This window comes from Corapipo altera, unplaced genomic scaffold (genome assembly GCF_003945725.1).
Source record: "Corapipo altera isolate COAL_440 unplaced genomic scaffold, ASM394572v1 61553, whole genome shotgun sequence".
In the NCBI taxonomy this organism is placed as follows: domain Eukaryota; kingdom Metazoa; phylum Chordata; class Aves; order Passeriformes; family Pipridae; genus Corapipo; species Corapipo altera.
The window spans coordinates 3,166,323-3,189,664 of NW_020884918.1; the positions used below are offsets into that span (position 1 = coordinate 3,166,323).

At 38.3% G+C, this 23,342-nt stretch overlaps 1 protein-coding gene across 1 annotated transcript in view; it reads left to right on the forward strand.

Moving 5' to 3' along the window:
- The first annotated feature begins 3 nt into the window (after window positions 1-3).
- PIK3C3 (phosphatidylinositol 3-kinase catalytic subunit type 3) overlaps window positions 4-23,342 on the forward strand; it is a 66,750-nt gene continuing 43,411 nt past the window's right edge. Inside the window, exons 1-11 of the mRNA XM_027656044.1 lie at window positions 4-136; window positions 2,171-2,359; window positions 2,893-3,036; window positions 5,081-5,210; window positions 10,116-10,202; window positions 12,336-12,431; window positions 18,335-18,406; window positions 19,488-19,592; window positions 20,108-20,200; window positions 20,906-21,091; window positions 22,393-22,544. Coding sequence (XP_027511845.1) covers window positions 69-136; window positions 2,171-2,359; window positions 2,893-3,036; window positions 5,081-5,210; window positions 10,116-10,202; window positions 12,336-12,431; window positions 18,335-18,406; window positions 19,488-19,592; window positions 20,108-20,200; window positions 20,906-21,091; window positions 22,393-22,544 — 1,322 coding nt within the window. The 5' untranslated portion in view covers window positions 4-68. The remainder of the gene's footprint in view (window positions 137-2,170; window positions 2,360-2,892; window positions 3,037-5,080; window positions 5,211-10,115; window positions 10,203-12,335; window positions 12,432-18,334; window positions 18,407-19,487; window positions 19,593-20,107; window positions 20,201-20,905; window positions 21,092-22,392; window positions 22,545-23,342) is intronic.

Consider the following 23,342-nt stretch of genomic DNA (forward strand, 5'->3'; position numbering starts at 1 on the left):
GGCGGCGGCGGCGCATGCTCGGAGTGAGGAGCGGTGCTGCCCGCGGGTGCTGAGGGGGAGCGGCGGCCATGGGCGAGACCGAGAGGCTTTATTATGTGTACAGCTGCGACCTGGACATCAACGTGCAGCTCAAGATGTGAGTGACCGCCGCCGCGGCTCTGCGGGGGAGCGGCCGCTGCCGCCGTGGGGGGAGACCGGGCCGCCCGCCCCTGTAGGGGTGCGCTGACCCCGGAGTCCGGCGGTGCCCGGCTGCGGGCAGTGCTGACCCGGCCCCGTATCCCTCACGACACCGGGCGCTGCGGGTGCCGCTCTCCGGGGAGGAGACGGGACGGGGCGGGCGAGGGGCCGGGCTGGAGCAGAGCTGCGAACTCAGATATCTGTGTGCTCAGGTCCTCTGAGGCAAAGATTGGTTGTCAGTGCAGTCTGGTAACTTTTCACCTGCCGGTGTCGTAGAATCGCAGGATGGTTTGTGTTGGAAGGCACCTTAAAGCTCATGCAGTCCCACACTCCCCACCCCTCCCACCCCCCGCGCTGCCATGGGCAGGGACACCTTCCACTAGCCCAGGTTGCTCCAGATCCCATCCAACCTGGCCTTGGACACTGCCAGGGATGGGGCAGCCACATCTTCTCTGGGCAACCAGTGCCAGGGTCTCACCACCCTCACAGAGAAGAATTTTTTCCTAATATCTCATCTAAACCTACTCTCTCTCGCAGTTTGAAGCCGTTTCCCCTTGTCCTGTCACTCCAGGCCTTTGTGCACAGCCTTGCTCTGTCTCTCGTGTAAGTTCCTCTCACCTGTTGTAAGGCCACCACAGTGCCACAACTTGATCCTCAGTGATACGGGAAGGACACAAACTGGTGACACCCTTCCTGTTTCTTCCCATTCTCCCATGAAAGCAAGATGCTCTTAGCCAGGTTTTTTATTGGAAGGTCCAAGTGCTGCAGCACCTAAGCAAGTCCCCAGCTGCATATGTGGAAGGACTTCCTTTGAAGCTGGAATTATCGTTCACTGGTGTATTTACCATTTTTTAAGTCACTTTTCTGCATCACAGCAATGGGATGTTTACAGTTGTGCAAGAGGGATGTAGCTGGCTCTAAAATGTAGTGTGCCTGATGGTGATACATTAAAGTACATTACACTTTTCTAGCAAACGAACTTTGAGAAGGTTATTCAGAAGTTATTAACTTCTGAACAGGTGATAGTAGTGGAAGATGTCCCTGCTCATGGCAGGGGTTTGGAACAAGATGATCTTTAAGTTACTTTCCAACCCAGCCTATCTGTGATACCTGAGTCAGATGCATGTGTCCTCTTTGCTGTTTCATTCCACCAAACAAAATTAAATTAGCTTTTTTTTATTTTATTTTGCATTGGACTCTATGTCATCCTGGAGTGTGCAGTGCTAGTTTCTTGCAAGTCGCTTGTTCATCTGCTCTGAAGTGTTTTTGTGGTACAGATAGATTTCTGTTTGCTGGAAGGTTGATCCTACGTGTTTTCCTGTCACCACCACAACAATTCCTTTTTTGTTTTAACATGTGCATCCACTGTCAGATGTTTAATGTGTTTGATTGTTTTCATCATGGTCTAGCTGAAACCTAAGAAATTCTGTCTTAACAGTAACATTGTACAAAGTGTTGCAAGTTTTTTTTTAACAGTCTGCTTAATTGAACTTTGTTCTGTTGTTAATTTGAGAGATGACTGACATACAAAGCCAATCATACATTTCATAAATCTTAAAAATTAAGATTTACTTACCATTGCTGGTTTGGAGGTTTGTTTTTTCCAAGTAGTATTTTGAATGCATGTAATCTGATGTTTAGTTTGGTTTGTTGATAATAGAAACATATGGCATCTCTTTGTTGCCCTGTTTAAGGTTCCTAATTTGAGAATCTGCAGGTTGTACTAGAAGAAGTTATCTCCATTGAAAAGGCAAACAAGTAATTCTTGCCCTGCTTTTCTCTCCCACCTCTAAATCAGAATAACAATGCGTTCTGTTCTTCTCTGGTATCTGGATTTCATTACCAGCAGGTAATGCAAAGTGAGAATAACCTTAGTACTGAGCAATCTAAATATGAGCTGTGGAACTACAATAGCATTTCTACTATGGATAAAACAAATTCTGGTTTATTTGTGTTTTCTCTTTCTCTTTTTTCTCCTCTGTCCCTCCCGTAGAGGAAGTCTAGAAGGGAAAAGAGAACAGAAGAGTTACAAAGCTCTCTTAGAAGATCCGATGCTGAAGTTCTCAGGACTGTATCAAGATACCTGCTCTGACTTGTATGTAACTTGTCAGGTGTTTGCAGAGGGGAAACCTCTTGCTCTTCCAGTTAGAACTTCCTACAAGGCTTTCAGCACTAGATGGAAGTAAGTGACTTGCCTTTTATTTCCTCTTAGTTGCTGGGGCATCAAGTAGTATGGATAGATATATATATATGGTTTTTATTTCCATCAGAAAGATTTGTTTTCTGATTTCTTTTTCAAATGAGTCATGTTTTTTCAAGTGTCTGTATTGGTTAGTGTTACCCTGACAGCACAATACCAATATTTTGGTGTAATAGGTAAGTGATAAAATTGTTACTTTTCTTGTTACTTTGTTGTTTTTAAAATTATTACCTGGGCATGTTTTACTATCTAAGTGACTACTGAGGATCGGACTAGCACATTTTCGTAGTTTCCTGATAGCCTTGTCACTTAGTCATCAAGCCAGACTATTTTTCTTTTGATTTCTTGCCTTTTAGTCATGCTGAAGACAAGTATTTGAATGCTTAAAACCTGCAGAAAAATAGTCCTTCTGCCCTTGGAAATTCATATGCTGAAGAGAATTTGGGTTGCGTATACTAATACAGAGTAACTTGAATTCTAAAGCTTTATGACTAATAAAAAGTGTTTCTCTGCAGCTGGAATGAGTGGCTGAAGCTGCCTGTGAAGTATCCAGACTTGCCTCGCAATGCACAGGTGGCTCTGACCATCTGGGATGTGTATGGCCCTGGTAAAGCAGTTCCTGTGGGAGGAACAACAGTCTCGCTCTTTGGGAAATATGGGTAAACTGCTTTTTCTTCTGTGGTGCACTTTTGAAGCTTACTTGTGAGTAGTAAGGTAGCAGTGGTTATGAGAGAGACATTTTTAAATCTTTCCTAAACCAGGTTAACAATTACATGTTTGAAAAATCAGATATGTAGATTATTTACTCTATTTCTTCCTGACTCTAATTCACGCTGTAGCATGAATGAACTCTTCTGCTGTGTAACACCAAAATTTAGGCTTTTTTTAAGATCTGCAGGATCTTAAAGGATTTAAGGGTAGCAAATGCTGAAATCACTTCATATCTATACTTTTGCAACGCCTGGATGCCAGTACTGATTACTTAAAATAATTGATTTAGCTGGCTTGCAATTGGGCAGCTAATGTAATGTTGTTTATAGGGAATAAAATATCACTCAGTAAATCAGGGGTTTTCAAAGTTAATATTCTATGGTCCAATAGAGGGTACATCAAAAGGATCTTGACTGAGTGCAAAGGAGACTTAAAAAATAGGATGTTGTTTGAGAAAAATTACGAGGCGCTGGTACTTTTTGTGGTTTAGAGTGAATGTTAAATTTTGAATAGTTCAGCATTGTAGTGTTCCTGTAAAATGTGACATGAACAGTTTACAAGTATATACAACAAGGGATGCTGTTGTATCCTTCTTTTCCCATCCACTCAGCTGGGATATATTCCCTTCTATACAACTACCTTTAAGCAAGTTTCTGACTGCTGGGAGTCTGTATCATAGTGGGAGTATGTAGCAAACAGGTGTGAGGGAGGAGGTGTAAAGACTAATGAAGTGAAAAAAAAGAGTGGGAACACTTTCCTAGTAAGTACATAATGTTGGAAAATGGGAAAAAATAGCCTTTTTTAACCAGTGGATAAAAAGTAATAAGGTTAAACTGAAGTGGAGGAGAAGTTTGGATTAGCATTAGGAAAGCTGTTCTAATGATGCTTGAATGCAGAAAGTGATTGTAGAGGGAGAGATTGTATCTCTATCATTGAGGATACTGCTTTGACAAAAATGATTGACATAGTCTTAGGGCAGAAAATTGTACTGAGTAAAATGGACTGTGCCCCAAAGACTGCTGGTAGAGCACAGCACATGGAAAAAGGTAGAAGTAAAGTAAATTTATAAGTCTTATTTGCAGCATGTTGGACCTGGAGGAAATAGATGGAGAGACAGCAGTAAAAAACTTTTGAATTTTGTAGTTTGTAAATGGAAACCTTGGTAGTTGCATTCCACGAAGTGATGTGTAAATTTAAGGTCAGATGATCCTTCTCATTGTTATTTCTCATTTTTAAGGGTTGACTTTTTAAGGTGTTCATTTCAGTTGTATTTACCTGAAGTTGTTAGAGTTAAGTGATCAGCTATGGCAAAGGTAATGCACTTGATTTCTTGGAGCGTCTTTTATAGGTGGATCAGCACAAATATGCAAGGGAAGCAGAGTTTTGCAGAGAGAAGACGTGGTCGATTACCCTGCAAAGTTCTGTTCACTGCACACTTTCAATTATCAATTCAATTTCAAGCATAGATGGAGAAAATGGTGTGTGGATGGTTGTGACTTTTTTTTTTCTTCGTGTGTTTTTTTTATTTGGCAGCTCAGAAGGCTGCTTTAAGTCAGTTGACCTTCAAATGAAACTTAGGTAGCTTTTTAGTTGATGTTTTTGGGGGTTTGGCAGACCTAAAGTTACTATTATAATTTGCACATCAAGAGGAATACTTTCTGCTTCATTACAAATAATAAAGCTACGAAGGTTGAGCTCTGTCCTCAGTTTGTGTTTATACCACTCCACTGACTTTGGGAATTACCCATTTATCTTCCACTTGCCAAATAAATTATCTCAGGCTTAATATTTCTTCTAAACTCTATGTACCAGTAAAATGAAGGCTGTAGGGGGCACAAGGTGCAAGTCGCTTTTGCAGTAGAGTTCAGTTATGAACTTTTGTAGTTTTGGCAAAGCAAGCTGCTTAATTTTGTAGCAGCTGCTGATGTATTTTGATTCCTGACAGCTGCATTACTTTGAATTTACTGAAGTGATTCCACATTTTCCCTGCAGGATGTTTCGACAAGGAATGCATGACTTGAAAGTCTGGCCCAATGTGGAAGCTGATGGCTCAGAGCCCACCAAAACTCCTGGGAGAACCAGCAGCACAGTCTCTGAAGATCAAATGAGCCGCTTAGCAAAGGTAATGGAATAGCAAGTAACTTTAAAAATGTATATGACGCACTTGCACTTCACTGGAGTGAAAGGAAGACAGGCTGCCCATTCTGTTTTCTCATGTGAAAGCTCCCTTCCTTTGGTTGTTTGGGTATTTCACGGGATTTATATGAAGGAGTGAACTAGATCATGCTCTGAAGTGTTTTTTGAAAGGGGACGTACGAGTAACTTCTATTACACAGAGCATTCTGTTGCAACAGCTTAACATCCGAGTTCCATCAGATTTAGTAAGAACATCTACCAGTAACTTGTGAGGACAGTCTAGTTTCTTTCAGAAACCATCTTTCAGCTTTAAAGCTGTCTGATGTAGTGTTTACATGTGTGTGACATACCTCTACGTTAGAAAGAACTTGAATATAAAAATACATATTCATTTCAGCTCATGAATATGTATTTATATTAGTATTTTATTCTCCAAGCTTTTGAAGACAGAGTATATTCTTGCCATCAAAACTACTGCTGCAATTGATCAGAAAATGTTAGTTATTGTAATGTTTTGCTAGCTGATCTCTTGATTATTCAGGTAAGATTACCCCAAACTTTGCAAACCACTCAATCCACTTGCTCTCTGAGCTTTCTTCTTAGTCTTGGTCTCTTAGTTTTCATCCTCACCTTTGTACAACTTCCACTGAAAATAAGTCCAGTGCCATAAATGCATTCACTTTCTCATCTAGACATTTATCACAGCAATAAATTAACTTTCATCTAGGGTCTGTCTTTTATTAGTTCACATAGAATTTATAATGGAAAACTCATTAAAACCACTTGATCATAGTAGAATAAATCCCCTCTGGCATACAGAATCTCTGTAGAGAGACACTAAATATCAGGGCTTGCTTACAGTTCATCAAATGGTTACATGATGTATGAAGTGGGTTTCTGAGAAAGGGTTTTACAGTGTAGACCTTTCCTTCCATGTTAGTTCTGTTAAGCAAACCTTAGCATTTTCTTATTTATACTCTCTAACTCAAGAAGCACAAATAATATGGACTATTTCAGTCTTAAAATAGCTGGTTCTGCTGTAGCCTGTTCTTTTTCTCAAAGCCTCTGAGCAATAGGAGGGAATTCTTCTTTCACATCCCGTTTTAGAGTTGTAGTTAATGGCTAACAAAAAGCTGATAACATCACTGCCCCCATTCTTTTCTTCTGAAAGCTGTTTTGGGAGATACTAATTTCTGAAAGATGAGAGTGTTCTCAGTGGTATTTTGTTGTGGTCTGTTATAAAAACATTTTACCATCAGATGCCAACGAAATGAGTAGGGTTTTTGGGTGGTGTGTCTGTGGGAGTTTTCATTTGCACAGCTGTTTACACCGCAGAGGAGGTTCTTGTGATGTGACATTCCTAAACAGCCATTGTTTGAGCACAGTGAGCTTCAGTTTTTCTAGGACTTACTCATCAGTTGCTGAATGCCTCCTCATGCTATTCTGTGTAAAGGTATATTTAAACATAGGTAAGAGGAAAACAAGTAATTCTTGAGAAGAACTTGCTGAAGGACCTTTTCTCCATCTAAAAGATAACTTTTTTCTGGACATACTCTTAAGTTCATGTCTGTATGTGGTATTTATTTTTACAGGGAATTTTTATAAAATCAGTGTCTGGCTGGTGAAGGAGTTGCATTCTTTTACCCTGAATAATTGGTACTATGGCAAGTCTCCCTTTTCATGTTGAGGTAGCATACCATTGTGCTCTTACAAAACACGTGAATCTTGCTGGTAAAATTGCTACTGATGAAAGAACCATGGCTTGGCATCCTGGAGGCATTGTGAATGTAGGTTTTTTTGTGTACTAAGGAATATTAATGAGAAGAGTGTGGAGTACCTTACCATGCTCCAATATTAGTGACATTAAGATATCCCTCCCATGAGTGGTGTGTTAATTTATTCTGCTTAAACTAAAACTACTCTTAAGTTCTTTTTGATCCATTCATTTCCCTCACACCTTCTGCTGGCTGAATGAAATTAGGTAATAATAATGTTGAGACACTATCTAAAGGGATGCCTCTTATTTAGTAGCAGATGATGAGCAGTTCTTTCCCTGAAGGGAAGGCACTACCTTCTCTCTTATTTTAAGCTTTAAATATTAATCCAAGAGAACAGTTCTTCATGTGTACATATATGCCTACAGATCTCTTGGGTCTTGTATGCAGACCTAATTAATTGCTGTATTATGACTTTTTTCCTCTGTAAGGGAGGCTTAGAGGTTTAAGATACTAATGATTTTCTTCTAAAACATACAAAATTAATTTTTTTTCTTTATTCTCTAGTGCAGGGAACAAGAAAATGAAATAAGAATTTGTGGCCAAGTTATCTAAATAACATTTTTTTCCCCAGGACTTTGATAAATGCTATCCTCAATCTTTGTGTCAATGCTATATGCAAATATGTGGTATTCTGAAAACTTTGATGCTTTGGTTTAAGATGGGGCTTAGAGGGGCTGCCTTGAATAAGTAAGTAAGAAAAATACTTTTCTTAGATTAAAAAAAACAATGGAGAGTAACTTAGAAGTAACTTAGAGTGGTGGACATGGAAGGGTAAAGAACTTCTTCATTGCTAAGGAATTTCTTCATTGAGAAGACCTGTTCTGTGCACTGTATAGGACATTTTTGAATGCATTAGGTGATGGTGTCCAGCCTGTCTGAAACAGCATTTTGGGTTATAACTGGTGTACTTGCTGCTGGTTCTCTGCTTTTGAAGTGTATTATGAAGTTGCATATGAGGCAAAGGCCAAGTCCTGTATTATCCTTTTAGTACAATCCTGCCACATTCTGTCTCTGCATTGCTGAGATGAAATTTGATGAACTGGCTGCAGAATATAGCATAAGATGGCAAAAAAAATATTACTGTGTTGTGCTCCTGTTCACATTACATTCAGCTAAGCTGAAAGAACCCAGAGACTGAATTTTTGTGCTTTGTTTACACTTAACATCCTGAAGTTTTATTAAGGATTAGACTTTACCATGCCCCCTGTCTTGTCCTTCCTTTTCTTTTTGTGCTGTTAAGTTTCTGAAGTTTGTGGAGTCTGAAGATGAGCTGTTCCAGAGTTTACTGGAGACAAACTAAATGAGAAAAGCCCCTACTATATGCTGAATGGAGTTAATTCTTCGAAGTTACAATGGTCTTCCAAACTTTGCATCAAAATGTAACTCCTTGTATGAAGCTGTGCTGTGGTCTAGAGCCTAAAGAAATGCTAGGTGAATCAGCTGCTGCATGCAAACGGTCTCGTAGTTGTTACTGGATTGTGTTTCTGTGTTTCATGGAACAGGTTCAGAACAAAGGGCATCAGATGCTCATGGCTAGTTTACTATTTAGTGCCTCTTGAAATGGCCAATCCCGAGCAAATCTGGAAATCAGTTAAAAAAATAAAAAAGGCAGAATTTTTCTCCCAGCTGAATAGCTTTTTAGTTGCTTTTTAAATTGTGGCTGCTTTTGATTAGTCCTTTAGTAGAGCCAAGAACTATAGTTGAGGATTAATATTCAGTGGAAAATTTTAAACCTCGTCTCTACTAGACTTAAGAATCAGAAAAGCTGTATTAGATAACATGTTTGTGAAATGAATGATTGTTGGCATTCAGAGCTAATGCTGTGCTTGCTTTCATTAGTAATCTGCCTTAAAACTTAATTCCAACCTTGAGAGGGTGCAGAGGCCATGATGTGGGCTGTAGCGTTTTTTGTCTCTTTCTAGCATAAACTTTTTCTAAGAAAACTAAATTATTTGGGAGTTTCATTTCCTGCTTAGAGGTAGGAACCAGTATCCAAAGTTTGCTAGACCCAAATTAAACCCTGGGGAGTTGAATGAGAGGAGAAAGAACCCAAAGGACTTGTTTTAAATGTCAGGATGTCACTGGGGCAAGTGACCAAGCAAGATGGTCTGTTGTTCGATATGAAGGGGCAGTTGATAGGTGTGTGAAAAGACAAGTCTTAAAACTACTGTGTCTTGTTTTGCTCCGGGGTGGATAGGTTGACCACAGAACAAAGCTAATGAAATAGTAGTTGTAATCTTTCCCTTAATAAGAACAATTCTGACAGGTCTCTTCACTAGCCATTTTCTAGACAGATACTGATTTCTTTAAGACACGAAGAAACTTAGTCTTCTAGTCCCTCTGCATGTCCTCTTACATACCACAAGAATTACTGATTTTTTGAAGATCACTTGTGATTTCTGAGGAGCTGAAAAGATGATCTTATTCGTATTCATGTGGTCTGCTGCTGAATGTCATGTAAGCAATTATGTGATAGTACCTCTGAAACTGCAGTTAGTGTGTTCACGTCTTATCTTCTCTTCCACTCCTAAGTAGTCCTTCAAACAAATCAACATCCTTACTAGTACTACAGCAATTTGTAGATGTAGGAGCAAAGCCTGAACTGCTTATCAAGAGACTAAAACAAAGAGAGAAGAAGCTGTCTATGACTTACTCCAAGTCTTCAGCTGACCCTTTGTGATCCTAGTCTGGAAACTTGTTTAGGTAATGCTGACAAGGGCAGAATTATTCAATATGGACAGTTTTTGAAATAACTTACAATTGTTTGGCTTGGTAAGTTTTACTGTATGAAACATAGTAACACAAAATATCTTTTTTATGTGACTTTACTTCAAAAATGGTTTCGATGTCTTAAAAATACAAAGATGATGTGCTTGGATAATGGTGTTTGCTGTGACTGGTATTTTAGATAGTAGAATTATTTTTATGGCATAGCTTAGCTGTTATCAAGGATTTACTGTGTGTACACTGTACAATGTTTTGTGGGTTTTTTTTTTCCAGTTCCCTTATTTTTTCCCCTGATTTCCTGTTAGTGTCTCTGTTACATTATAGCTTTGGTATTCTTTTTCTTACTCTGAGCAATTTAAATGTTATCATTGTGTTTTTTCGTGCAGCTCACCAAGTCTCATCGGCAAGGTCACATGGTGAAAGTGGACTGGCTGGACAGACTGACCTTTAGAGAAATAGAAATGATCAATGAGGTAGGTCATTGAACATCAAATTTGTAATTCTGGGGGGGTTTAACTTGCTAATATGGAACCTTCCCTTGCTTAGGAGACCAATTCTCAAGTACTTGTCCTGTTTTTCTTTAACTGCCACTGTGTATGATAAATAATTCTGTAAGCTTCCAAAGATGATTTTATTTCAGCAATAATAAGAATAATAGGATAGTTTGGGTTTGGAGGGACATTTAAAGGCCATCTAGTCCATCCCCCCTGCAATGAGCAGGGATATCTTACACTAGATCAGGTTGCTCTGGGCCTGCCCAGACTGGCCTCAGATGTTTCTGGGGATGGGGTTTCTACCATCTCTCTGGGCAACCTGTGCCAGTGTCTCACCACTCTCACAGTAAAGAACTTCACCTAATGTCCAGTCTAACCCTGCCCTTTGTCAGTGTGAAGCCATTTGCCTTTGTCCTGTCACTTCATACCTTGTCCAAAGTCCCTCTCTAGCTCTCTTGGAGCCCCTTCAGGCACTGGAAAGGGATCTAAGGTCTTCCTGGATCCTTTTCTTCTCCAGGCTGAACAACCCCAGCTCTCAACCTGTCTCCACAGCAGAGGTGCTTCAGCTCTCACAGCATCTTAATGGCCTCCTCTGGACTCACTCCAGCAAGTCCACATATCTTTTGTGCTGAGGTCCCAGAGCTGGACAGAGCACTGCAGGTGGGGTCTCACCAGAGCAGAGGAGCAGAATTCCCCCCTCACCTTCTGCCCATGGTGTTTTGGGTGCAGCCCAGCACACAGGTGGTTTCTGAGCAGCGAACGCACGGTGCCGGGTCATGTCCAGCTTTTCGTCCACCAGAACAGACAAGTGTCTTAAGTGTTTTCAGCTTCAAGTAAACTAGATCACAGAAGACAGACTTTATCAATAATTTGGAACAGCTTGGAACAAACACTGTTAGGCATGACTAACTTAGCTCTAGGACTTAGGTTGTGATGGGAAGCTTTTTAGACATATGGTCTGGTCCTTGACTTTAGACCTGTCCAGCTCTATTTTTTTAATTTTGGGTACTGAGGAAAGACATTTGTAAGGTTTGAATGAATATTTAAAAAAATAATAATCTTATAGTTCAATGTCTGAGTGAGATATTAACCCTGACTGAACAAAATCACCTTTAAACTGTTTAACTCATATACCCCTCTTGCACCACAGAACTCTCTTTTCTGCTTTGTGCTCTGAGATTTTTGTTGTCTAATTTATAATTAGACCTTCTGGAATCAGATTTTTTGTGTAACTGAAATTTGTGTTTTTATAAACTCTTAAGACTGTTTTAGGGTTTTTTTTAGAAACAAGCCTATAATCTTTTTTATCCCCCCTTTTTTTTTTTGTTTTCCCCTCTTCACTTACTGCAAAAGTATGGAAAAATAAAAGTTACTAGTTCCTAGAGCAGTGCTTTAAATAGAGAACCACTTTGCCTATGCTAGAAAGTCAATCCATTATTAATACATTAAATGAACTGAAATTGCTCGCTGTTGAAAGGGATGTGTGGGGTTTTTATTAAATGTACATTCCTGGTGATGGTTATGTATAATAACTTCTTTCTTGTTTCCCATCTAGATTCTAAAATTCTAAGCACTTTTTCTAGGTAAAACATCTAAAAAACGCATACATGAGCAAAATTTTCCTCTGAAAGTGAATGAGCTGCAAATCTAATCTTGTAGTCCAGGCTCACTTGGCCTCTTTTATGGTGTTGTCTTAAAAAGTGATTTTTTTCATATCTTCTGGTTTTTGTCTTAGATGTGCATAATTGTATGTAATGGTTCGGGGAGGGGGGAAACAAACACCAACAACCTGGTGGTCACCTGCTTATTCTTTGTTGCATTTTTTTCACACCTTTAGCCCACAGTTGGAAGGCTCTGATGAAAAAAGGTTTTTATCTGTTACATGTGGATGTTTGTCATGAAGTGGGAATGTGAGGTAGTAATAATGTCAGGAAAGAGGTGATATGGTCTCCAGTAGTGCTGTGAAATGATTAACTGAATAATTGCTACAAAACCTGATAACCTAATTAATCAGTTACAGCACAAAGGAAGTAGGGTAATTGCTGTACTGAGAATGCTGAAGATTGATGCCCTGCAATAAATGATACACATCTGTGGTGGTTCTTTTCTCAGAGGGAAAAGCGAAGTTCCAATTTTATGTACCTGATGATTGAATTCCGCTGCGTCAAGTGTGATGATAAAGAATATGGAATAGTTTACTACGAAAAGGTATGTGCCTTGCAGGCTTTATGGTCGTCCTTAAAAAGCAACATATGCACCTAAAATAGATGGGGTTTTTCTGCTGAGGTGAAATATTCTGCTGCAGGATAGCAGCAGACAGCTGTCAGTGGCAATTGTTTATGTACATACAAATCAAACAGTATAAATGCAACAGGATTGCAGAAGTCAGTCATTTGTGTAATAGAGTTCAAGATTACAGAATTTAACAAGTGTGAGTGATTAAAAAGTTTCTGATTTATAGTTCCTTCAGTCATCCAGCAGTACTTTCAGAGTAGCTGTATGTAGAATTATGACTTAGATCAGGAAGAAACGTACCTGTATTGAGTGGTGACTTTCTAAAAGATGAGTTATTAAAACTTTGCACAGGATCTCTGCTGGTGAATATTTTCTGTAAAATGAACAAATATAGAAGCTTAGTCTTCTATGCTGAAAATACTGTGGAATTAATTGAGTAAAACACTTCTGAGCTGTAATGTCTTGCATCTTTTCTTGCTGTTTACGAAACAGATCTCCAAAGCAATGCCTTCAGTATTTTTTTTGAGTTATAATTTAATGGTGTGAAGGATTAACAGTGAGATTAAGAGGCAACAGTGCAGCATTGGAACGCATTATCATTACTTTTATGGACCTGTGTGTTGTGGAAAGACCCACTCAGGTAGAAAAAATAGTATATCTGTAATCTCTTCTCAAATTAAAATGCTTCTTAAATATTTCAGCGTGTTTAGATTTGTAAGAAGTCAGAAAGGTACTGAGTAATGGAGCTTCATGAGAAGGAGAAAGAGGGTAGAAAAAGAGGCTAGAGTCCTTCTGAGATCAGAATTACTAAGTTTAAGGAGCATCTGTTCTGAGAATTTTAGAGAGTCATACTGTGATTCAGTACACAAAAACATTAATACAATAGGAAATGGATTACAATTATTTCTCTGTGGCAACATTACCAGTTGATGTGGACAGAAAAGCTGTGATCCAGCTTAAAATTCTTGAAGAAGGTAGTGAAAAATACAGTAATAAATGACAAAAAACAGGATTCCAAAAATAAAATAAAAATCTGAGAAGATACAGGTTAGAGTCTGCTTCAACTGTATGATCTGCTGCAAGTTAAAGCTTGTTTTTTGTTTGACCTTGGGGCATGTTTTTTGGGATTGTTTTTTTTTTGGTGTTGGTTTGTTTTTTTTTTTGGGGAAGGGGCAGTTGATTTGATTTTCTTTTTGTTGTATTGTTTTTCTTTTAGTTTAGTTTCTTGGTGAATTTTGATAATTGTAGTGAAACTGTGCCTTAGGCAGATGTCTAGGTTATCTCTTTAGCATTTCTTTTTGTGGACTGTAGCTGACCATGCCACCTCTCTCCATGTTTCAAAAATCTTTTTGCTCGTTTCATAGTGCTTCTGTACACTTATCCTAGAACCAGCAATTGTAGGAGACAGAACTCCCTTCTGTTACAAATCACAATGAAACCTACAATGTATCAGATTCCCCCATGAAACAAAGTGTAAAGCTCTTTAGTTCTGTGGAAGTCAAGGAAATATTTGTCTGGAGAGCATAACAGAATATGATAAAAACATTTAAATGTTTTACTAACAGTTAGCTTTTTACATAAGAATGTTCTGTACATTTCTCAGATGCAAACAGATGAGGATGCCTGCTGTGTGGTTTTGTGTCCTTTTGGCTCTTTTCATAAAAGAACATGACATTCCTAAAAAATGACTTCTCTCCCTTACCCCCAGCAACCTGCCATTATAGATGAATTGTTCCTGATTTACACACATGACATTTCCCCCCCCCCCCCCATCATTATAGTTTTACAGATGTGCAAGGTGCAGGAAAGAAGATTCAGACTTCAAGCATGCATCTTTCTTTTGACAGATGCTTCTGAAGCATGTTAAGAGTGCATGGAACAGAATAACTATGAATTGTCTGCTCTCGTGGAAATAAAGTAATTGAATGTGTAATAGTACATATTAGAGCTATACCTAACTGCAGTTTGAGGGATTTGTTGTTATTAAGTAGCTTTTCAACAGTCTCCTGACCCTTTTCTGACAGCAGTAGGAAATGGTACATAAATTAGTGCCTGTTTTCTCGGTTTGTCATGCCTCCAGTTACAGCCTGCAGTATATGTATGGGGCATCACCAATCCAGTGCACTGAGCATAATGAAAGTGGGTTCTGTTGTCACCTCCCTGTGACCGATAGTCAAAGTGGAGATTACTTGTCACAGTTTTGTTGATGTATTTGTTTTCAAGTGTTTAGGAAGTAGTAGCCTGTTAAACAGCGGCTGATAGAATTTGAGATTCTTTGACTCGACATTCAATTACGATGAAGTAACAGTGTCTCTTTCCATGTTCTCTCTTGACTTCATTTTAATACAGCACCCAAGACATGAGGGATAGAGTCAGCGAGTAATGAGAGCACCTCTCCTGGTTCTCCATTTAGGCAGAAATTCAGTGTGACTTACCAAGAGCAAATAACATCAGCATTTATAATTTATGTGTTTTTGGGCAGATTTCAAGTGAAACTTGTGTTTGAATAAATGATTGTGCTGTTGCATCCAGCTTATTAAAAAGAAAAGGAGAAGTTTGATTATCAGAGACCTTTTCATGGATTTGAAGAAAGAAAAAGTAGTGTCTGCAGCACTGCTTGTCCTTTTACTTTTTGTGTGGGAGAAGTTGGATCTCATTGGTGTTACTTGAAATGATGTTTTGATTAAATAATAAGATAATTAGAACCTCCTTATTTACTGATGTTGCAAGACTGATTTTCAGGCAAGTACAGAAGAATGCTATTGGTTTGGAAAATTCTGCAGATTTTGTCAACTGTCTTAAATGGACTCTAATAAAAGTCACATGCATTGACCTTAATGTAGTGAAATACCTCTATAGCTCTCTAACACAGCAGTTTAAAGCAAGTTAGTGCTGTTTAGTGTTGATGTTGCTTTTTTGGTGGCAGAATAGCAGGTCATCCCAGGTTCTGGTTGCTGTGGGGAGTGATGCAGCCAAGAGCAGCAGATTATTGGAGTGAGGAGGTTGCTGCAGGCCCAGTGTCTGCACCCTGTTCTTGTTTCTGGGAACTGGCTTTCATCACATCCCACAGGGCTGGATGACTGTTGGCAGGTGGAGGATGTCAGGGATTTCTAAAACTTCCATGATGTGAGCTAAAGCTCACTACATGGGGATAACAGGAAAGACACTTCAAAAGCACACACCTGACCAAATTCAAATGGTAATTTAGGCACTACTGTGATTTAGTAAGTTTCTATGGTCAGGGTTGTGGTGCTGCATATGATACTCTCGAGGTATGACAGAGTTAGAGCTGTATATTAATCCAGCCAAGAGGGTAGTTCAACAGTTGACATCCTTTACAAGAAAATTCATGTAATTGGGCCTTCTTGAGGTTTTCACAAAACAGTCTCCTGGAAAATGTTGACTCCTGACACAGTTACTTGTCCCACAGATCTTGGCAAAACTTGGTTTCATAGCCTTTGGTTGAGGCTTTGTTCTGTAACACAAGGAAATACTGGGAACAATTTTCCTGGTGCTTGACCTCAGTGCTTAGAACCTTTCAGCTTTGCGGTTAGGTGTAATCTAACTGCATTCAAGGAGTTTAAGGAGCAGTCATTATAATTATTCTTTTAAAAGGTTCAAAAATGAGATGCCAGCAATGAGTGAAGAAATCATTCTTCTAACACTAGTCTTGGAAAAAAATCCCCAGTCTTTATTTTGGAGGGTGTTATAAACATTTGGACATGAGGCACTGGAGGGCTTTGCACCTTTTTTTAGTTTTGTAGGTAAGCAGACTTTAGGTAATAGTGCTTTTGTAATTCTCATCCTGATGAGTTCTGAGTTGTTAGTAGCTGTCGTAGGCTTCTGATTGTGGGGAAGGTGTTCCACTTTCATCAATCTGTAATCTTTCCTTTTACAGTTTACATATCTGAATTTTTTTCACTGAGGGAGAGATGTAGTAGTATAGGGTACTTATCCCTAGGGAATCCACGTGGGACATGGATGTTAAAAGTACCTTAGTAGGATTTTGAATGCTTGTGTTAGTACTGAATGCACTCCTGTGTCGATTTCTCATGCAGGATTTTTATGTGAAGGTTTTAAACGGAGTGGAAACTTGTCACTGTGGCATTGGAATTCTTTGTTCTTACATTAAGGAGAAATCAGACTGCAGTCTTATTCTGGTTTTGAATTGGAAGATAAAGAATTAGAAGATAGAAATCTCTATCTACTTGTTATCTTGTCACCAGATGCGTTTATGAAGATAAGGATTTCCCACCCCCAAAACTTCCACTGTTTTTTATATAGTTTGTAAAACTACATCAACATGATCTGAACATTCTGTCTGATGAGATGGCAGAGGTTTAGTGCAATGTGAATGCTGATCTGTCACTGTGGCTCCAGCTCAGTTCAATCTGTTGTTGCAGTGAGGCAGCAGTACTTTGTTATTATAGAAGTACTTTGGAAATACTGTTAATTCTATGCAATTAGGTCAAAGCTAAGTTCATTATTTAGGCAGTATGGTTTTAGAGCAGAGAAACTGTAAGCAAATGTCCTCATGGTCCTCTTCAATGTTTGCATGCATGCTTTTTTTTTAAAGACTAATTGAAAAAGTAGTCTTGCTCATGTTTTGGGATCATCACCAACCACATCCAGATTGTGTGTTTATTTCTCTTAACTAGGAATGATGTATGTGTTCTTACTGCTTTTATTTTGACTGTAAAATTGTTACTTCACAAAGGCATAGGACACTAAGAAATGTAATACAAGTGTCTTTCTGAATGTGCATTTTAATAATGAGAGGTATTTAACTGTAGTCAGTGACACAAAATTTATGTAGTTGGAGAAAAAATGTTTCTCCTGGAAGGTTGATGGCAATTTTAATTCATGTTTCTCATTGGTGATGAATGATTCTTTTCTTCCCCTTGAAATAAACCTCTTCTTTGAAAGTTACCTCTGAAAATTATAGAAGCAAAGCTATCCCAAGAGGCATATGTGATTGGAAAAAGAAAAGAAAAAGGAGTGTGGGGGCAGAAATTACCACAAAGTTACCTTAAAGTTACATTACTGAAGGAAACGTTAGTATGTCTAAAGAGCCTTATTCTGGGCTGAAATTTGCAGCAAAGAAAATGAGGACAAACTAAGTATAAATAGATCAGAGCACACATTATGCTGATGTTGTCTTGTTTTGTGTTTTATTGTTTTATACTGTCTTTTAAATTAAATGTTCTTTTGTAACTCATGGTAATTAATGCTTCTTTACACTTCTAAGTTTAAAAAGCCCAAGACCACACTGCTGTGATAAACTGAGGAAGAACAACAGAGTTGCTGGCTTTGTTATGTGGTGGCAAGCTCTTAATTTCTTCTTCTTCTCCCTGGTTGAAGCAGGAATCTTTTACCTTCTCCTTCCTTCATTTATGAAGCACAGGTTAGACCCATCTAAGGGAGGCCTCTGGAACCCCTATAGATAGGTACTTATATATCTTCCTAAATTTGTCTGCGTTGAACTTTTAGGAAGTTTTTTTCTGCAACATGGCAGTTATTTCTAGGATATTATTTTGTTTTGGTGGAAATACAGAACCTGGTTTAGTTTCTTTTTGTGCTTCCACAGGACATGTGTAATGATAACGGCAAATTTGTCCACTCACCTGTGATACCAGCAGAGTAGTGAGTTGCCAAGCTGTATCTCCTCGGGTGAACTTCCCATCTCTCTTGCCACAATGTGTATCATCTGGGAAAAATAAAAATAAAAACATTCCAACTGTTATTTTCTTTTTTTCCTTTATAACTGTCAAATAAGGTCCAGTTGCATCATTCTTTCACTGTAGTACAATTCACTGTGCAATAATAAGATCAGTTGCTTAGTGTGGTTAATATATCTTTAACTTTTTGTCATTCAGGATGGTGATGAGTCATCTCCAATTCTAACAAGTCCTGAAATTGTTAAGATTCCAGATCCCCAGATGTCTATGGTAAGCATGCTCCATGTAATGCCATCTGTATTTTTGTTGAACTTTTCATAGAGATGAAAGCTTACTGTCTTGAATACTTTAAAATTCCAGTGGAAAGATGTATTTGACCAGTTGAGAAGTATCAGTGGTTTTGAATTTTATAATCTCTTTTTCTGCTGTTCTTAGTTTAAAATAAAGAATTGATTTAATGCTTATGTTCATCTGCTCCTTTCCTTACTTATGTGCTTGCTTCTGACATGTATGTAGGAAAGCAAAGAAGGGGGACTGTTGGCAAAAAAGGTCAGAGGGTGGGAATGTAAGGTAAGAGGGAGCCGAAGAAGAGAAAAGTAGAATTTAGAGGCTGGTGCAGTAACTCTTGGTCAATTCATCTGTTAAAATATTTTCTCCCTACACTCTCTTGTATGTTGTCTTTCATGTAGACAGTGCCTAAATACAGTTCTAGAAAAGATTTCCATTATTGTGGATGCCAATTCAGTGGGACTGGTATTGGCAGCTTTGGGAACCTTAATGTAAGTGGGCTTGTACTGGCAACACTGTTTGAGCACCTTGTAACCTAACACTGCAAGAGCAAGTCTGACAATGCTGGAAACTGCCTTGGCTGCTGAAATCTCGTTGGCACTGTGGCTCCTATTGTGTCTCCTACTGTTTCTAACATGGTATTAACAGTGGGACAAGTTTTTGAGATGTTTTTCTTGCATACAAAGCTTTATACTGCAAACATCATCCTGAAAAGATGTTTTTGAAGTGTCTGGCACGTTTGAGTGCTGTCAATCACGTATGTGTTGACTGAAATGCTTACATTTTGCAGCAATTCACCAGAAGGCAAGGTAGAGTTTGTTAACTGTGTGAAGTCATAAACCAAAACAAACCCTCAAAAATCCCGACAACCCTTCACCTAGTATTAAAGCAGTTTTTTGTAAAACCAACAAACAAAAGGCCAGAAGGCACTGTAGTTTTAGATGTGAATTTTAACTGCCATGCGTTTTCCAAGAGGCTGGTGATCTTCGCTAGATGGTTTCATTTCAGTAGTAATTTTCTTTGACTAAGTATTTATAAATACTGACTTACCCTCTGCGTTTAGGAGAACTTAGTAGAAAGCAAACATCACAAGCTTGCTCGAAGTTTAAGAAGTGGACCTTCTGATCATGACCTGAAGCCTAATGCAACTACACGAGATCAGCTTAATGTAAGTCAGACATATGATACCTAAATTCAGTTTTATTAGGTAGATTAGTGATAATATATTTGATAATATATTGTTAGTCATAATATGTTTAATTGGTGACAAGTTAATTTCAGTTTATAGAAAACCATTAATGATGAAATGCTGTTAAGTGTTTGTTACAAAGGCTTAGTTAGAAGGGTCCAGCTCAGAAAGGAACAGGAGGTACTTGCTAATTTTTTTGTAAAACAGTTTTGTGTGGGTGAGAATGTGTCTTTTGTACGTGCCATGTAGGTGTGAATGGTAGTCTTAAAGTAACTGTGTATGTTTGCCTTCACTGCTAGTTCAATCAAACACATAGCTGAGGAGCATCACCTTGATAGCATGAGAACTTTGTGTTGTTGGAAAGCTCTTTTTTTATCCCCTAGCTATTTTTGTGTGTTCTCAGTGTTGGGCTTTGTCACTGTGTACTCCATTAACTTGCTGCTTATTTGCCTGTTGATGTTTTTAAACTCACTTTCTGACCATGTATCTAATAGATCATAGTGAGCTATCCACCGACAAAGCAGCTAACGTACGAGGAACAGGATTTGGTTTGGAAATTCAGATATTACCTTACTCATCAGGAGAAGGTAAGTTGAATCACAGAATGTTTTGTGTTGGGAGAGACCTTAAAGATCATTTAGTAATGATCTGGAATTGTTTGATAAAACTACTTAGTGCAAGAAGAACATCATCTGGCAGTCTTTCTACAACATCCTGTCTTTGCAGACATACAGAGCTTCAATGTCTTAGAAGCTAGTCAAGATTATTCTATTTTTTCTGTAATGTTACTGTTTTAAAAATTAGTGACTGAAAATTTTCCCATTAAATCATGTGAACTGGTTATTACTGCAGTAGTCTTTCTACAAACACTGGGTGTCAGCTTAAAATGCCAGTTTTGCCAGTTTTGTCTTCAGCAGAAAAAATTATTGAAGAGGAGCTTCTCCATCCTTTTTAGACAAGGGTTAGCATTGCCAGAGTAAGGAGCAGCACACTGAAAACCCAGAGTAAATTGAATAACAAAATAATCCCTCATCAGTGGACTTTTTTTATGTAGTAGTGGTTGTGATAGAACAGTAACAATTATTTTTACATTTTCTTTGGATAACTCAGCTGCTGTTTTTTGGGACATATTAAAACGACTCAATATTGTATTGTCACTTATATCAACAAGGTCTGTGCTTTTCTAAATATAATGTGAATCTAGTTCTACCTTAATGAAAAACATTAATTTTTGAAATAATTTGTTTAGTCTGACATTTTACTGATGAATTGTCCCATCTCTTTCTGTTTAGGCCCTGACAAAATTCTTAAAATGTGTCAACTGGGATCTACCACAAGAGGCAAAGCAAGCCCTGGAGCTGCTGGGCAAGTGGAAGCCCATGGATGTGGAAGACTCTCTAGAGCTTCTGTCATCCCACTTCACCAACCCAACAGTTCGGCGCTATGCTGTTGCCAGGCTTCAGCAGGCTGATGATGAGGTATTCATTGGTCTGTGGGTGCAGAGGAAAGTCAGCTGGTCTCAGGAGTTTTAGTCTCGTTGAGTACCTGAAATGTTTGCTACTTCTCAAGGTATTCAAGGGAGTAATAGTGAAGGAAAACACAAAATAATGCACTGTTGCTATTTACTGTAAGCTCTCTGAGGAGCAAAGTCTTCACGTTATTAAATGTCACTCACTGATAATTGTCTTAGTGTGAAGAGCCAGTAATAACTGCTTTAGTCAAACAAGATAAAACAACCGTTGGTTCTCCCTAGAAACCAGTGATAAATTTTGATTGTTAACCTGCACAGAAGTGCTCTGAACTTAAATAGTCGACTAAAGGATTTTCAACAAATCCATCTGGTAAAATGAAGCAGTGTATTGTCACACTCTTTTGCTAAAGAAAATGAGCAGAAGAGCATCCGTGGAAATAGGGTGTTTCTAGTTGTATACTGATTAGTTTATGATAAGCTCTGGTCTGTGAGTAGAGCCCACATAATAGAATCTGTTAATTTTCAATGATTTATATATTTTGTTTTCTACTGACATTAAAAAAAAAAAAAAGCCAGGTTTGAATGTACTACCATAATTCTTGAATCCTTGACAATCAATAGAGTTTAAAATAGGAAGCATAAATATATTTTCTCAAGCCTGCTTCAATAGCCAAGGTCATAGTTCTTTGACTTTAAGAATGTACCTTTTACAAGGTGTTTGAAGGTAGGTAAATGAAGCAACTTGAATAGTAGAGGCAACAAATTCACTTTAAACAGCATGTGATTAAAATTCTGTTCTTCAGTCTACAATAAATCTGATATGTGTTTTTTTCTCTTTGAATCCCTAATTACACAAAGGATTAAAATGAAAGTCCATAAGAGTGGAGGCAATCTCAGTTCTAGATACCATGGCCCAGAGTTTGTTTGAATTTTCTTCTAGGGAGACAAAAACTGAAAGGATTTTTTTTGTGGATGCTGGCAACAAGTAGGGCAACTTAGCTAAAGAGAATTTTAAAGTACTAATTGCACTTAAATATTCACTAAATTAGCATTTACTGTCTTTGAGTAACTAAAAATACTGGTGATTCAGTATCTTTTGGGAGTCAAACTGCATCCAACACCAATTTTTCTGTTCTGTATTACTTGTTAGGGAGACCTCAGTTTCCATGTTTACAAGTCACTAAATCCTGACCATGTTTCTCCATAAATTAGAATTTTGAAAACATAGTGGAGTTCTAGTTTGCTTTAACTGACACCTTTAATTTACTTCCTTTTGTGTTTGTTTTTTTTTTTTCTTTCCTCCGTAAGGATTTGCTGATGTACCTGCTACAGTTAGTCCAGGCATTGAAATATGAAAATTTTGATGACATAAAGAATGGACTAGAGCCTAGCAAAAGGGACAGTCAAGGTTCAATGTCAGAAACTATGTCAACGTCTGGAACTAGTGCAGAAATAGACAGGTAAGAAGCTTAGACAAAGTCAGAAACATGTAACATTCTAAGCAATTAAATTATTTCTTCTTTTTTTGAGACCTTTGCATGTTCAACACATTATTTTATAATCTGAAGCAGTGACAGAAAAAGAAAATTAATGCGTTTCCTGGTTACAGATAGTTTACAGAGCAAACATTCCTTGTCTTGAAGTTGTGACCTTTACTGCAGAAAAGGAAGACAACTTCTGGAGAACAGAAAAAACGTTGTTACTTCCTTCTGCAAAAGTTAGGATGTCTTCAGTGAAGTTCTACTTTAATTCACAGAATGCGTATCTAAATTTCAGTCAGTCTGAAATGGAAAGAAATTTCATCCTACTCCTGTAGAAGGTGGTGTAGGGAGAGACCTGGGGAATTGTGCTTCTTATTCTTGCAGGAATGCAAAAGAAAGACTGAGATATCTAATTAATAAAGTATTAAGCAAAGTGTAAACCAACCTAGTTAACCGAAGTCTCCTGTAAATACTTATTACAAATTGCCAGGATTTTTAGTCTTAAGCTTCTCATCATTTGTATCATTAGGGTATATTTTTTGATGTTACAGTTCTACAGCTTTTCATTGATCTTGCTGCAAAGCTCTAGAGTGAGTGTCTTGGAATATGTGGTGTATTTTGAGGCTGCCGTGATACTTAGACATTAGTAGAGCTATTTGCTTACTTCCTTTCAGGTAAATTTACTCTCTGAAAATTTTACCTTGCAAATATTTCATTTGTCTGCTCTGTTATGTGTAGCTGCATTCCAGAGACGAGTGCTTGCAGGTGTTGTGTATT